Source organism: Myodes glareolus, chromosome 9 (assembly GCF_982192425.1).
Source record: "Myodes glareolus chromosome 9, mMyoGla1.1, whole genome shotgun sequence".
NCBI classification, from domain to species: Eukaryota; Metazoa; Chordata; class Mammalia; order Rodentia; family Cricetidae; genus Myodes; species Myodes glareolus.
This window is the reverse complement of record NC_142034.1, coordinates 6100545-6116234: the sequence shown is the minus strand read 5'-3', so window position 1 is coordinate 6116234 and position 15690 is coordinate 6100545. Positions and strand designations below refer to the sequence as shown.

At 51.6% G+C, this 15690-nt stretch overlaps 1 protein-coding gene across 1 annotated transcript; it reads left to right on the top strand.

Annotated features, from left to right (window-relative positions):
* The first annotated feature begins 8809 nt into the window (after positions 1 to 8809).
* Ubald2 (UBA like domain containing 2) lies at positions 8810 to 13795 on the top strand. The gene is made up of 3 exons (XM_085696070.2): positions 8810 to 9129; positions 9272 to 9334; positions 12694 to 13795. Exons 1-3 carry the CDS (start codon positions 9010 to 9012, stop codon positions 13003 to 13005), a joined length of 495 nt encoding a protein of 164 aa, XP_085552196.2. The 5' UTR covers positions 8810 to 9009; the 3' UTR covers positions 13006 to 13795.
* Positions 13796 to 15690: the final 1895 nt, after the last annotated feature.

Genomic DNA, 15690 nt, shown 5'->3' with positions numbered 1-15690 from the left:
CTAGCCCACACTCCAGGACCCCCACCCCCACCCCGACTGGGTGGGGGGTGGCATCATCCTCAAGTGTACTCAGGAGACAGAGGCAAGAAAATCACTGTAAGTTTGAGGCCAGACAGGGCTACATAGGAAGACTTTGTATATATATATAAAAGGCAGTGACACATGCCACTAATCCTTGTACTTGGGAGGCAAAGGCAGGTAGATCTCTGTGAGTTCGAGGCCAGCCTGGTCTACAAAGTGTGTTCCAGGACAGCCAAGACTGTTATACAGAGAAACCCTGTCTTGAAAAACAAAATAATACAAAAAACAAACCCCAAAACCTTTGGTCCATATGCATGTACACGCATAGCCCTCACATGAATATGTACATATAGGCAAATAAAATAATAAAACAAGTAATAATTTTTAAAAAAATCCCTGCATGGGACTGGAGTACAGCTCAACAAGAGAGTGATTGTTTACCATGAACTGGGCTGTGAGTTCTAACTCAAGAGGTTGTTTGAGAGAGAACGGCCTCCGTAGGCTCCTGCACTTGAGAGAGAACGGCCTCCGTAGGCTCCTGCATTCGGATGTTTGGTTCCTAGTTGGTAGACTGTTTAGGAAGAATTAGGAGGTGAGGCCTTGTTTGAGGAGTGGTTAGGTTTCAAAAGCCCACACCAGGCCCCGTCACACTTTCTTTTTGCCTCCATCTTGTGGGAAAGATGTAAACTCTCAGCCACTGCTGCAGCACCGTGCTCCCAGGCACGATCACCGTGGACTCCCCTCTGAAACTGTAAGGAAGCAAGTCCCCAGTTAAATGTTTCTTTTATAAGCTGCCTTGGTCATGGTGTCTTTCACAGCAATAGAACAATAACTAAGACTCCTAGCATTGCAAAACAATAATCAAATAAAACAATAAAACTAAACCTGATGACTTTAATCCCAGAACTCATGAGACTGGGGCAGAAGGACTACCCAAAGTTCAAGACCAGTCTGGTTTACTTAATGAGTTCCAGACCAGACTGGTCTAAAGACCAATACTCAGGCCTAGTGTAGTGTAGTGGTGGTACACACCTTTAATCCCAGCACTTAGGAGGCAGAGGCAGACAGATCTCTGAGTTCAAGACTAGCCTGGACTACAGAGCAAATTCCAGGACAATCAAGGTACATAGAGAAACCCTATTTCGAGAAATAACTAACTAAATAAAAATAAGTGAACCCGTAGCCACTCATAGCAGACACACCGGCCATCCCTGCACTTGGGAGGCTACAGCAGGAAGGTGGGTGCACGACTCTATTCCCAGCACTCAGGAGGCAAAGGTCAGTGGGTCTCTGTGAGTTCGAGGCCAGCCTGGTCTGCAGAGTGAGTTCCAGGACAGCCACGGCTGCACAGAGAAACCAATAAAGAAAATGAAAATAAGTCAACTAGCTAACTAGCTAATATTCAACTCCCAGATCCAAAGATAAGCAAACAATCTTGAGCTTACACCGTTGCCCAAGAGCCTAGCTGTCTGTGAAACCAGCGACACCCTTTCCTCCTTCACTTCAGAGAAGTCACATGACCCTCCTGGATGAAACAGAGCATGCCCCTTCTGAGCTGATTGAAAGCTTCATAGGCTTTTGTGGTCTGTGGAGCAACTTTGCTTTGACTCAACCTTAGCACCGTGGAGTCAGAGGGACAAACAATAGGGCCAACTGTGTGTCAATAAAACTTTATTTACAAAAACTGGCCCCAGGGCTTCAGCTAGCCAGCTGGAAGAGTCCACTGCCTGGAAAATGATGTCACTGCCCTGAGGGTAGTTTTCCTTGACCCACTGACCTTAGCAAGGGTGAGAGGTAAAACCCTACAGCAGCCTGAGTTACAGCAACCTAACTTAGTCTAACCTGGTGAACCTGAAAAATCTTGGGGCCAATTTGTCAACTCTGGGACTCATTCCCTAGAGAGAGGAAGGACCACCCCTGCACACCCAGAGCAAGTGCCAACCAGGCAGGCCTGGGCTCCCCCAGCTCACTCCTCCTCCAGTCCCACCACCTTCCCAACACGTGTTTCAAACGGGGCTTTTTGAATGCCATCCCCATCCGGGCTTTTTTGTTTATGTGAGGACTGGGGCTCAAACCCAGGACCTGATGCCTGCATCTCAAGCGCTTCACCAACTGAGCCATCTCCCCAGCTGCCACTTTGGCTTTTGTTTTCAATTTTTTACAGGTGTGTCCTGTCCCCTCTCACACTCCCACCTCCCCTTCTCTCCCCTCGTCCCCTCGCCCTTCCTGTCAGTCCCCTCGGTTCCCCCGGACAGTCTCACTTCCACCTCCATTTCTCCGTGTACAACTTTATGTACTATATAAAAATCTAGGAACACAGATAAGAGGCAGCATTCAGGACTTGTCCTGCTGAAACTAACTTCCTTCACTTAACTATGATTGTCTCTGGTTTTCTGCAAGTGATTTATGGAGCCTGTCCTGGAACTCGCTCTGTAGACCAGGCTGGCCTTGAACTCACAAAGATCCACCTGCCTCTGCCTCCTTAGTGCTGGGATTAAAGGCCCATGTCACCCCAGCCTGGCAACTTTGTTCTTCTTTATGGCTGACAGAAACTCCACTGTGCAGAAGCTGGAGAGGTGATGGCTCAGAAGTTGGGAGCTCTCATTTCTCTTTCCAGGGGCCTGAGTTCGTGTCTCAGCACCCACATAGTGGCTCATAGCCACCTGTATCTCCAGTTTCATGGTATCCAATGCCCTCTTCCAACCTTCGTGGTTACCCCGCACGCACATGGTGCACAAGCCCGCAGGAAACATTCATACACATGGGGTTATAAGTATAGCTGTAGTCAACATGGATGAGCAAGTGTCTGTGACGTGTTGTCCTGGAGTCCTTCTGGTAAATACTCAGGAGTATTTGGTCTTGAAGTCTACCATACCCAGGAATGGTAGAGCCAGGTCTCCTTGGGTATTTGAGATGGGGGTCTTGCTATGTATCCTTGGCTAGCCTCTAAATTCATAGTGGTCCTCTTGCCTGGAGCTCTTGAGTACTGGGATTATAGGTATATTCCACCATACTCAGCTTCTAAGTGCTTACAACCCAATTTCATTTCCTTTATTTACCCAAATCCATCCCTGCTTCTGCTCTAATGAGCCTCCTCGGAGTATTTCCTTATTATCTATAATAGCTAGCCTGATAAGAATGACCTCACTGAGTCACGAAAAGGATGAAAAGCCAGCTCGTTCAGAGAGGTATCCCATTGGTTCGAGGCTGCCACCCACCAGGGGAGATAGGAGGGATGAAATGAGTCTCACCAATAGGCAGACCAAAGTCACTGTAGTTTCTGGGAGGTATACCTACATGGTCAGGAATTGAGAACTGGAGAATGACTGGTGGGAATCTGGCCATCAAGTCAGGTGAAGAAAGCAGAGTAGGAATTTGGGAAAGGTCTTCCTAGGGACTGCATAGGTGCTGCCTTTAGACCTCTCGAATTGTGTTCAGTGAGAAAGTACAAGGATGCCTGTATGATTCCTTATATGGTTCCTTGGAGTGTGTGTGTGTGTGTGTGTGTGTGTGTGTGTGTGTGTGTGTGTGTGTGTGATGTACAGGCTTTGGGTCTTTGTTTCTCATATATATTTCTCTATTAAATGAGGAGAGAGCCGGGCTGGCTCGCAGTCTGTTCTCAGTAGACAGCCATTCTCATTAGGAAGTTGGAATGCCTAGCTCCAAGGCCTCTGCATTACTTGCCCAGAGAGATTCTGGAGACTGAGCAGGAAGCAATTGCCCCTCTTGAGAAGGAGGAGACTGTGGCAGTCCCTCAACCCTCCCTTTGTCTCCCTTCCTCTGAGGACTAAGACACACCTAGCAACCCGAGGTGGGGCTGTCTTATCACCTGCCTGCCAGGTACAGCACACGGTGTTCAGACCACAACGCTGCTTTGGGGGAATGCCCTTAACTAGGCTGGGAGTGGTCTGGCCTTTGTCCTTTGTGAGGCTCGTGACGGTTTGCGGAAAACATAATCTGGTATAAACCAGCAGGGACTCATCCCTGGGGGATTAGCCGTGGTTTTCTGTCTGCAACAACACAGAGGAAAGGTGTTTCCTATCTTGTCAGTACCATCTAGGGAGATTCCAGCAGGCTGACTGGACTGGAAAGTAGAATGTAATGTTTAAGGGCATGCGCATAGTGAGTCTACATACTGAGTTCCAGGACAGCCAGGGGTAGGTAGGGAGCATAGCCTCTGTAGACACTGGGGTGTGGACTCAAATCCCAGCTTTTCCCTGAAGTCAGCAAGTTCCAGGCCAAGCAGAGCTTCATAGGAAGACCCTGTCTTTAAAAGAAAAAAAGGTGGAAGTATTAGAGGAAGACAGGCAGACAGGAAATGAGGGAGGGAAGGAAAGGGAAGAAAGGAGGATGGGGATGAAATGAACTTCCTGACACACCCAACCTTGATCTCGGTCATTGCTACTGTAACTCCCTGACCTTGCCTTGGAGGGTTCTGTGTGTTCTCCTAGCTTTAGGCTTCTTAGGAATTCCGCACCCTTCTCTCTCTCTCTGTCTCTCTCTCTCTCTCTCTCTCTCTCTCTCTCTCTCTCTCTCTCTCTCTCTTTCCTTCTCAAGATAGGGTTTCTCTGTAGCTTTTGGAGCCTGTCCTCCTGGAACTAGCTCTTGTAGAACAGGTTGGCCTCAAACTCACAGAGATCCACCTGCCTCTGCCTCCCAAGTGCTGGGATTAAAGGCACCACCCGACTTGAGTTCGGCACCCTTAAATTCTCTCTCTCTGTTTTCTTCAAGCTGTTTGGGTTCAGGGCATAAGAAGTAGAAAGGAGGAAGAGCCTGGAAGCTGATGTGAGCTTTTGATCCCAACCCTGGGATCAGATGTTCAAGGTCAGTTTTGGCTGCCTAGTGAGTTCAAAGCCAGCCTGGGCTACACGAAGACTGAATCTCAAAGAACAAAGTAAAAACAAAACTGGACAAACAAAGATGTGGAAAGGAAGAAAAAAAGAATAGCCAGGAAATCAATAGAGGGTGCTGTAAAGGCGAGGGTGGGACTGCCAGCTCTCTACCCTTCTCTATCATTACTGAAAACAGTGGGTACCCTTCTGCCCCTCAGGACCTCCCTGGCAGATGTCTCAGAGCCTCTGAAACCACTTGAGCCCCGCTGAAGTGATCATCGGTCATACAGGAGGTGGCAGGGTGCGGCACCACGTGTCCCTCAGCTGCCTCACCCGGAAAATGGGATCCCTGGTGGTCCCCACATGAAAAGGAGAGGTACCTAGCTCCCCGGAAGTGCTGAGCATGGGGCTGCCTAGAATTAAAATCCAGCAACTGTGAGCCTTCTTTGGGACTGGCTCACAACAATCTTGTTACACACACACCACACAGGGAAAGACAGACTCAGATTGTTGCTGCATCATCGCCAGCTCTGTAGCCCTGCCGTTGATGCAACCAGGATTTTGTTCTGAGGCTATCGCTGTGTTTCATTTGTTATTAATGGGCATGTTTTTATGGCGGTGTTTCACTGGCCTTGCATTGTCCTTTCAGATTAAGATAATAACACCTTCAGTTAATAATACCTTCCTCTTGATTTGCTTTCATCTCAAGAGCTCAAAGTCCTCCACAAACATGACCTCATTCATTCTTCCCTGGTCAAGGGAGCCAGGCACTCCTTCTGCTCCCAGCCATTCATCTTCAACCAGATTCTCAGAAGCCTAAGTATGGATTAAGGCCTTCCACCTGGCAGGAGCCTGGATCTTAGGCAGAGCTCGGCAGCTCTCCTGCCTTCTCCTGGAATGACCTTAGACCACAGATCTCCTGAGCCCCAGCCCCTCTGGCTTAGGAGGCTGGCCTGCTACGCCCATCCCAGGTGTCCACAGCTGTGTCCACACAGGGAAAACACTAGATAATCCTTAGAGAAGACATAAATTGCCTTGATGTCCAGGAAATAACAGGTTTGTCAGCTTTCAAATATTACCTCCCTTGAGAGTTGGATTTGAATTCTCTACATAGCCCATGATAGCTTCCAACACGTGAATCTCTTGCCTCAGCCTCCCAAAGGCTGGGATTACAGGCCTTCATACACCATGGTGCGCATGAGAGCTTTTCAATTGAGACCTGGAGGCTATAGAAACATTCTCTTAAAATGGCTGGATCCAAGCTAGACCTTGCTACTCACCACCCTGGCACGTTTGACACCTGGATGTTCTTGTGAAAGTCTGGAGCCCACAAAGACAGTGCTCCCTTGTTCTGGGCAGCTCTTGGCCTGAGAGCCTGGCAGTGCAGACTGCCGGCTGGTCTCTTGTTTCCACCTTGCAATTACCTGGGAGAGAAGAGCGGGAAGTCGTTCAGGTGCCGCCCACTCTGTGCATCCAAAATTTCTGCATCCAACCAAACTGTGATTAAAACAACAACAACAACAACAACAACAACAACAACAACAACATTCAGACAGAAAACTGTGTCTGTCCAGACTTTTATCAAACAGGCACACACTTTTCTTCTTATTTTTTGAGCAACACAGTACAACTACATTAATAGGGTTTACATCCTGTTAATCATTATGGGGTGTTTTAGAAATTATTTAAAATATATGGGAGGCTGTGCAGGGGTTATGTCCAGATGCTATGCTATGTTATGCTGTGCTATATAAAAGGAGTGAGTGTCCACAGATCTTGGTCACTCTAGGGGCCCCTGAAACATGGATGCTGAGGCTGCCCGACAACACTCATGACCTCAGCCCATGGAAATTTTGGGGTGTTCAAAAATAATTTTAGCACTCCTACTTCCTCAAAACAAACAAACAAACTGAAAGACAAATGAAAGGAGATTGACTCGTTCTAGCTCCCAAAGCGGTTTTGTTGTCTCAGGGCACTGGGGAGATAGCTAGGGTTTCCTGCATGCTAAGCAAACTGCCCACCGCTGGGATCACCCCTAGCTGTGCTTTAACTGGTATGCAAACATTGGTTGTAACCTTATCCTTCTGTATATTCTTCTCAAAAATGGTCAAGTGTCTTTAGATGGAAAATCGAGTCCCTTTAAGTAAAATAAAAACAGGACTATGGAGGTGATGCAGGGAGGGAAGGCCCCTGCAATCAGACTTGCTGGCCTGAGTTCGATTCTGCAGTCCCACACCGTGGAAAGAGAGACGGGACTCCCACATGCCTGCCTCCCACAGGGGAGTAGATAGGAACAGGGCTTGCTCTCTTCTTGTTGTCCTTCTGTTCTACACACCCCTATCGAGTTAAAATACACTCTGTAATTAGTTCTGATGAAAAACAGTGTAAGTTGTCTGGAACCAGAGGCTCCTAGAGTAAATCCCTAATCCTGTCCTCTAGATCAGGGAGGGAATCGTCCCAGGCCCCCTTCCCCAACAGTACAGAACCACAGCTATGTGAGGCTTTTATTCTACAATGTATAGTATTTGCCTGTAAACCAAGTTCATCATCCCATGTGTCTGAAGTCATCTTATGTCACTTTAATACCCAATACAATGAAAATTTTATATGGCTAAATGTACCATACACTGTTGCTCAGGGAATAGTGGATGACAAGAAGAAAAACTTTCATGCTGAAACCATATACATTTTTTGTTTGTTTGCTTTCGTTTTTGTTTTTGGAGACAGGGTTTTTCAGTAGTTTTGGAGCCTGTTCTGGGACTAGCTCTTGTAGATCAGGCTGTCCTGGAACTCACTTTGTAGACCAGACTGGCCTCTAACTCACAGAGACCTGCCTGCCCCTGCGGGGATTAAAGGTGTGCGCCATCACTGCCCTGTGAAACTTTTTTTTTTTTTAAGCACTGGGTTTTTTGGTTTTTTTTGTTTTTTTTTGTTTTTTTTTTTTTTGGTTTTTCGAGACAGGGTTTCTCTGTAGTTTTTGGTGCCTGTCCCGGAACTAGCTCTTGTAGACCAGGCTGGCCTCGAACTCACAGGGATTCGCCTGCTTCTGCCTCCCGAGTGCTGGGATTAAAGGCGTGCGCCACCACCGCCCGGCAAGCACTGGGTTTTTAAACCCTGAGATTGGTTCATACAAAACATGCCCTGCCACTGACTAAGGCCTTTTTTTCTTTGGTGTGCCTGTGTTTGGCTTTTTTGAGACGTCTTTACGTAGCCTTGACTGTCCTTGAACTCACTACGCGGGCAAGGCTGGTCTCGAACTCAAAGAAACGCGCCTGCCTACGCCACCCCCATCCCCCACCCCACCCCGCCTGAGTGCTGGAATTAAAAGCACGCGTTACTACACCCGGCTCTTTCGTTGCTGGTGGTGTTTTTGTTTTTGTTTTGTTTTTTTCCTTTTTTGGAATTGAACCCAGGACCTCACGCTGTGCGGTGTGTTTCAAAAGTTTTTTTTCTCTCTCTCTCTCTTTTTTTAAAGTGAGATTGTTTAGAAGCTATTTAAAACTTAAATACTCTTGAGAGTCGAGTAGCTTGCAAAGGTTCTGTGTTTTCTATTTTGATCGTTCTGTTTCTCGAGATGACCACATCGTTCAGAGGAAATGAGTCAAAGCCACTCGGTCTCGCTTTTCCAGCTGAGCATGTTCGGTTTCAATGAAGTAATGAATGAACTTGGCCAGCACCACCCCCACGCCTACAACAGCAAACACTGGGAGCCTCCACCAATCAGCGCGCATTTAAGGCTTTCGAGTTGCGTTCAAACCGGCCTGCGGTAGGCCAATCAGCGTCCCAGGCCCCGCCCTCCGACGTCGCTCTCAGCCAACCACCGACCCGGAGGAGCCAAAACACGGAGGCCGGCCAATGCCAGGGCGCCCCCGCGGCGCCGGCTCCGCCAATGGGCGCGGCCGGACCCGAAGAGCAACAGAGCAGCTGGGCCCGCCGCAGGATTCGAATCGAACGTCCGTGTGGGAGCCGGCGGCCGGCCGGGCAGCGCGCGGGCCAATCAGCGGCGGCGGCTCGAGGCCCCCGAACGTTGGGCCCGGCGGCCCCGCCCCGCGCTGTTGTTTGCGGCGTCGGCGCGGCCGCGCGAGCCGGACCACAACATTCGCCGGGCGGCGGCGGCGGAGCTGCGAGCGCGAGCCCGGGGCGGCCGCCCAGCGCCATGTCGGTGAACACGGATGAGCTGCGACACCAGGTCATGATCAACCAGTTCGTGCTGGCCGCGGGCTGCGCGGCCGACCAGGCGCAGCAGCTGCTGCAGGCGGCGCACTGGCAGTTCGAGGTGCGCGTGGGGGCCCGGGCCGCGGCGGGGGAGGGAACGGGAGAGCGCGGGGCGCGCGTGGGCCGCGGCGGCGGCGGTGGTGGCGGGGAGGCCGGGGCGGCCAGGCCTCGCTCACGCCGCCGCGGCCCGTGTTTGTCCGCAGACCGCCCTGAGCACGTTCTTCCAAGAGAGCAACATTCCCAACAGCCACCACCACCCGCAGATGGTAAGTGCCCCTCGGGTCCGCGGACGGGGCCGCCCGGTGCGGCAGGTCGCTGTCAGGGCGCCGGTGACAGCCATGTTGCCGGGGAGCGGCGCGCCGCGAATGTAAACAAAGAGCCAAAATGTCTTCCAGGAAAGAGCGCTCCCAGGCCGGCGCTGGCTCGCCCAACTTTGGGACCCGCCTCCAGTCTCCTGGATCGGGGCCTGAGGCCCGGCGCCCGGCGCTGTGCCTTGGGCCTAGAGGCCCGGGTGGAGGGGAGGGAGGAGAAACGGCCCCGAGTACGAGCAGGGACTGGGGAGTCTGGTGGCAGAAGATGGGGAAGGAACTCTATGATAATCAGACCTCTGGGGAGCCCAGGGGAGGGAGACCGAAGTAGGGACTTGTGGGTTCCTGCAGCGCCCAGACACAGACACACACACAAGTGGGTTCCTGCAACGCGCAGACACACACACACACACACACACACACACACACACACACACACACACACCAGTGCTGCAGGAAGCAGGGAAGGCATAGATCCACCCTGGCTCCGGAAGCCCAGCTCTGCCCCCGAAGGTCGGATGGCCCTTCCAAAGCTTTGGGGGAACATGCCCTGTGTGGAGGATATGCAGATTTATAGACCCGAGATAAGGTCAAGACTTTCTTTTGTGGGTTTTTTTTCCTCTTGTTTTGGTTTTCGAGACTGGGTTTTTCTCTGTAGCTTTGGATCCTGTCCTGGAACTAGCTCTTGTAGGCCATGCTGGCCTCGAACTCAGATCTGCCTGCCTCTGCCTCCTGAGTGCTGGGACTGAAGGTGTGCGCCACCACCGCCCAGCTAGTTTTTTGGTTTGGTTTTGTTTTGGTCAAGCAAGACTTCTTTTAGTCTCAGTATGTTAAGAAGCATGTGTCCAGGAAACAGAAGTGCCTCAAACCTGCATTTGTCTTCTCCCTCCAGCTTGGCTCCGGGCTAAAAGCCTTTGCCCTCCTGGTCAGTGGGTACTCTGCTTCCTTGAGGCCCAGGCCATCCCATCTCCACTCCAAACCCTAGTTATCTATTAGCTCTGAACATGTAGGAGGGCCTGAGCCCAGGGGAGGGGTGGTAAAACATTATTCCCAAGATTTGCTGTTGGACATTTTTGGCATTTTTTCCTGGAGCGTCCTTGTCCCTGGCTCTCTCAAGGGACAAGCTGCATATGGCTCCTCTACCGTGTCTTGTTCTTGGCACTGTTTTCTTCCAATCAGCGAAGCCAGAAGACAAGAGTCCGCCGCCTTGATTTAAACTAGCTTTTAGCATTTGGAGCCAGGTGGGAAAATGAGAGGTACTGAAGCCAAGCTCTTAGAATTCATCATCTTCAAGACCCCTCTCTTGCATCCAGCCGCAAAGACTTAGCTTCCTGGACCTGAGAATACTCTCTCTCCATTCCTACTCCAAATTCCTTCCTGCCCACAAGGCCACTCAGAGAAGCACAGCTCTGCTTAGGGGCTTGGAACAAGGAAGCTGGCAGGCCCCAACTTGAACTGGAGTCCTGTTTGGTTCCTTCTCCCCTCCCCCACCTCTGCATATCCGGGTGTGTGTGTGTGAGAGATACCCTTTGGAAGCTTCCCTTGGGGAGATGGCTGGTTTTGTAACACAGACATTATAATCAGTGCATCCCTCAGGGACACGTGCTAGGTGCTTCCCCGGCCCTGATCTAGGAGTCCTGTTCTTGAGACAAAGTAATTAGAAAACATTGATAAAAACATGAAAATCCAGTGCTTGGGAGGTTGAGGCAGGAGGATTGCTGTGAATTCCAGATCAGTCTGGGCTCTGTCTAGCAAGATCCTTTCTGAGATGAACACAGTCTCTAGACCAGTCACCATGGAGTGGCCATAATGCTAAAGGACTGTCCTGCATGCCACCAGCCATGGTTTGTGGTTAAATGATAAGGGTCCCCAGTTGTGGGGGAGGGGCAAGGCCGGCAGTTACAGAGGGGAAGCATAGGGACCCTGGTCCTGCTAGGGACACAGATTGAGATCACAGGAGGGCCTTTAGTGTACTTATAAGCCCCTGCTTTCACCAAAGCAGAGAGGCCCAGGGATCTGCCTGAGGTGACTTGGGCAGGTGGGCACAGGCCCCATTAACCTTCCAAGCTGTTCTCCAGAGCAGGCTAACTGTTGAAAAGACTGGCCTCTGGCTTGGCGGACTGGGGAAGTCAGTCACGATGCTGTGATGCAACTGGCCTCTGCCTGCTCACAAACCCCCATTCATTGTTTCCTGCAGCAGAGAAGTCATGGGGGTGGGCAGAGCGCAATCAGGGTGGGAGGAGGGAAGTGTCTGGGTGGGGCTAGACCTGGTTGCGGCCTTTGGCCTTCCTTGTGGGGGCCTTGGAGCAGACAGTGGTCCAAATCCCCTGGGAGCTGATGTGGCACAGCGTCAATGGACAGACTGAGGTGGGGTCCTTGCCTCACTTTCTTGCTTTGCTTTAACTAGAGGGACAAAGTTCTAGCATCCCGTCCTGTGTCTGCCACCCCCACCCCCCACCCCCAGTGCCCTGTGCCTTGGGGAGGAGCCAGTGTTGCTAAAATTAGAAGCTGAAAGGACTCCCGGCCTCCTGAGGAAGGGAGACAAGGCTTTGAGGTCAGAATCGGTTCCTGCAGGTCTTGGGCTCTGATCCACCTGTTCCCAGTCCATGGGCAGTGGCACTTGTTACCCTCAAGGGGTGTGCTGCTAGCATCTGGGGCTGGCGTGGCAGACTGCATGTTTGTGCGGGAGCCCAGACCTGAGTGGCACTTAACCCTGAATGCATAGTGCTGTTGGAGGCTTCTGCACCTGCATGCCTGGGACCCTGCAGTCTTACTCCACAGTTTGCACCTACTGTGGGTGCGTGCTCTGTCATGACTTAACCCTTGGGTCTCGGTTTCCTCATTTGCAATACGGAAAGAATTGAGTTAACAAGATCTACTTGTAGGGAATCTGAGTGGAGGGGTCCAGAGTCTGAGACCTGTTGGCTGAACGTGTGGAATGAATGGAAACCCCAAGAAAGTGCAGGCTTCCTGGCTGGTACTGGAGAAGACCCTGCATCTGGCCTGCTCCGTGGTGCCTAACACCCTGGGGCCATCTGAGGGTGGACTGTGGAGGAAGCCAGCTGGCTTCCCTAGTCAGGAAAGGAGCTGGGCTGTGATGTCCTGGGCTGCTCCTTGTCCTTTCATGTTGACACCTTAGCTTTGAGTTGGAATTAACCATTGCATCCCATGCCCCTTGATGTTTCCAAACACTGGCTAACACCCTTGGATTTTCCTCTTGACTGAGGGAGATACGTGGTCTATTAAAGCTGTCTGTGTACCAGAGGCACCAAGACCCTGCAGGTAGCCCTCACCCACACTTTATTTTCTCTCCACAGATGTGTACTCCCAGCAACACCCCTGCCACACCACCTAACTTCCCGGATGCACTAGCCATGTTCTCCAAGCTTCGAGCCTCTGAGAGCCTGCAGAACAGCAACAGCCCCATGACAGCGGTGGCCTGCTCGCCCCCTGCAAACTTCAGCCCCTTCTGGGCCGCATCCCCACCCAACCACCAGACGCCCTGGATCCCACCCTCTTCCCCCAACTCCTTCCATCATCTGCACTGCCCACAGCCCACGTGGCCCCCTGGAGCATCACAGGGGCCCACCCAGCAGAAAGCCATGGCAGCCATGGACGGCCAGAGATGAGACTGGATGGCACTGGGCTGGAGCAGGGGCAGTCCAGGGTTGTGGGGACACAGAGCAGGGCTGGGGAGGGGGGACATGAGGGCAGGGTTTCTTGAAGATCGCACTGGAAGATTTTATAAGAGAATTTTTGTGGGTGGGGGTACAGTAAACGTCCTGAGCCACTTGGGGTCTTCAGGAGTTTCTCTTTGGGAAAGTTTTTTCTTCTTTTTAATATATAACTATAATATATATGAATATAGATGTATGTGAGAGAGGGGCCTGCACATCAGGGATATTGGCTTCAGAAGGGAAGGGCCTCAGAATCTCCCCTTGTTGACACCTTCCTCTGTCTAATTTGGGGTAACAAGGGTGCTCATAGTCAGATGGAGTGAGCTTGCAGCTGGGTGGGTATGCTGCCTTTAAAGCCATGTTGGCCGTTAGGAAGCCCCTCCCCCAAGGGAGGTCCCCAAAGGGTCCTGTTGGAGTCATCGACTTTCCTACCCCATCAATGGTAGATGGAGTTTTCATCTCTGCTGGTGGTGGCCTCAGTGGCCCTGAAACTCATCACCCTGTCCCCAACTGAGTATGCTGAGCTCCTGGGACTGAAGAGTTGGCTGACCTCTGAGTGGATACTTGGCTGTCCCATCCCTTACTGTCCTGGCTGTCCCACAGGTCTCCAGCCTCTGACTAGCGGCAGAGGAGGACAACTAAGGAGAGCCCGCCTTTGGATTGAGTTCCTAGATTAAAAAAAAAAATCACATCTCACCAGGGTGCAATTTTAATTTAAAAACTTAAAGACTTTTCTAACTTCCCTGGTTTGTGGTGGTTTTATTTGCTTTGGTGGGAAAGGTCAGTTGGGACTCTGGCTGGGGTGGCAGTGGTTTGTCATTCGGCCATTGTATTTCCTTGGCAAGGATACATGATCCCAGTTGAGTTGTTGGAGAGTACAGGCAGGGGGCAAGTCCTTCCCTAGTTACTGTACCCTCCCTCTTCCTCAGCCTAGAAGCCATTGTTACCATGGGCTCTGTGGTTTCTCAATGGCTGTGACCTTCAGGCCTACCTCTGTTAACCGCTCTACATAGGCAGATTTCTTGGGGCCTGTTGAACAAATACAGCCATGACCCAAATGTGTCAACCAGGGTTGTCCCAGTGCCACAAAGACTGGATTCCTGAAGGGGCTAGGGTGGTGGCTCCATACTTCTCAACCTCCCGCAGGATGTTAAGTAAGGTGGAGCATGCTTGCCTGGCTGTAGGAGTGGAGGATGTGGCATGCATGTGGCAGGGGTTATTCCTGGAGCCCTTCTTCACACTGTTAGACATGGGTCTAAACCCTTCCTGCCACTTCTGAGTGGTCAAGGACTGGGATGCAGAACTGAGTGGGGAGGGAGGGTAATGCCCCAAGTGAAGTGAAACTTAAGGGCCCAGCCAGAGCCACCCCACCCTCTTGCTGTGGTTCTTGACTCTTAAACATCTCCCCCACACCCCCTGGTGGGGTAGAGCAATGGGCCAGCTACCCTCTATTGCTTGTGACACGTGGTTGGACTTTTAAAGCTTGGGTTTGGCCTTTCGGTTTTGTTTCCTGGTTGTAACCCCCTGGGCCTCCTCCCAGAGCTGCCCCTGCCCACCTGTGCTTTCCCATGCCGGAAGGGGAAATCCCTGACTGACAGGCAGGGGCTGTTGGGACATGAGCCAGGGTCCATTCAGATGCAGGGCCAACTTGGAGAAAGGGTGGGGCAGCCATACCCAGGTATGGAATGGTGGGGGCTGACTCTTCTAGTTTAGTGAATGTGGCTCCTGTCCCTTCGTGGATGTAGACAAGTCATGGGCCTGCTTGTGCAGTGTCCCCGTGAGGCTTCTAGACCAGGGAAACTGAGCCGACCTTCTGACATTTCACTGCCAGAGAGGGACCAATGTGAGAGAAACAGGAGCCGAGGGGGTGGGGCTGGCCCTGGCTCTGCCCCTTGCTTCAGGGGTGCCCACAGGGGATTCATTGGCCAAGTCACTCTTTCCACTCTGTCACAAGCAGGATCACATAAAGATGCGGAGAAGGGAGGGAAACACTCCTGGGGCAGCCTCTGTCTCATGACACCCTGTCAGTACCAGCAGTGAGAAACCCATTTCTTGGCCGTTTCCTACCACACTTTTCCTGTGTGACTTTTGTCGCCCCCTCTTCTCACACCTCAAAGTGAACATCTTGCCCCAGATGCTTTCCCATGTGAGAGGGAGTGATGCAGACTGCTGTGTGCCCCATCTTCCACTCCGCACACCTCATTCTGAGGTGGGAATAGAAACCGCTTCGTTTTGAGAGAGGTTTTGCCATGTAGCCTTAGAGCTCTGGCCCCTCCTGCCTCAAGTTGCTTAGAGGGCTAGGGTTACAAGGGTGCCCCGCCACACTCCCCCAGAAACTGCTTTGACAATTCGGGGTTTCTTGAACTGAAGATGGGCCACTCTTTTTTTTTTTTTTTTGGACACCTAGGAACTGTCTGGAGGCCTCAGGTCAAGATTAAGCTGGCTGGCAGTGGTGCTGGGAGCTCTGATCTGTCCAGACCCTGAGCCTCAGGAACCCTGGATGGTGGTGACCGCAGGTAGAGGTGAGCACACGGGGCTGAGTGGCCATGGGGAACAGAACCCTCAGCCTCATACAGTTAAGAGTCCTGCTGCTCACCCCCTTGCTCCCCAGACAGCCGGGCACTGAGCCCCTCAGCA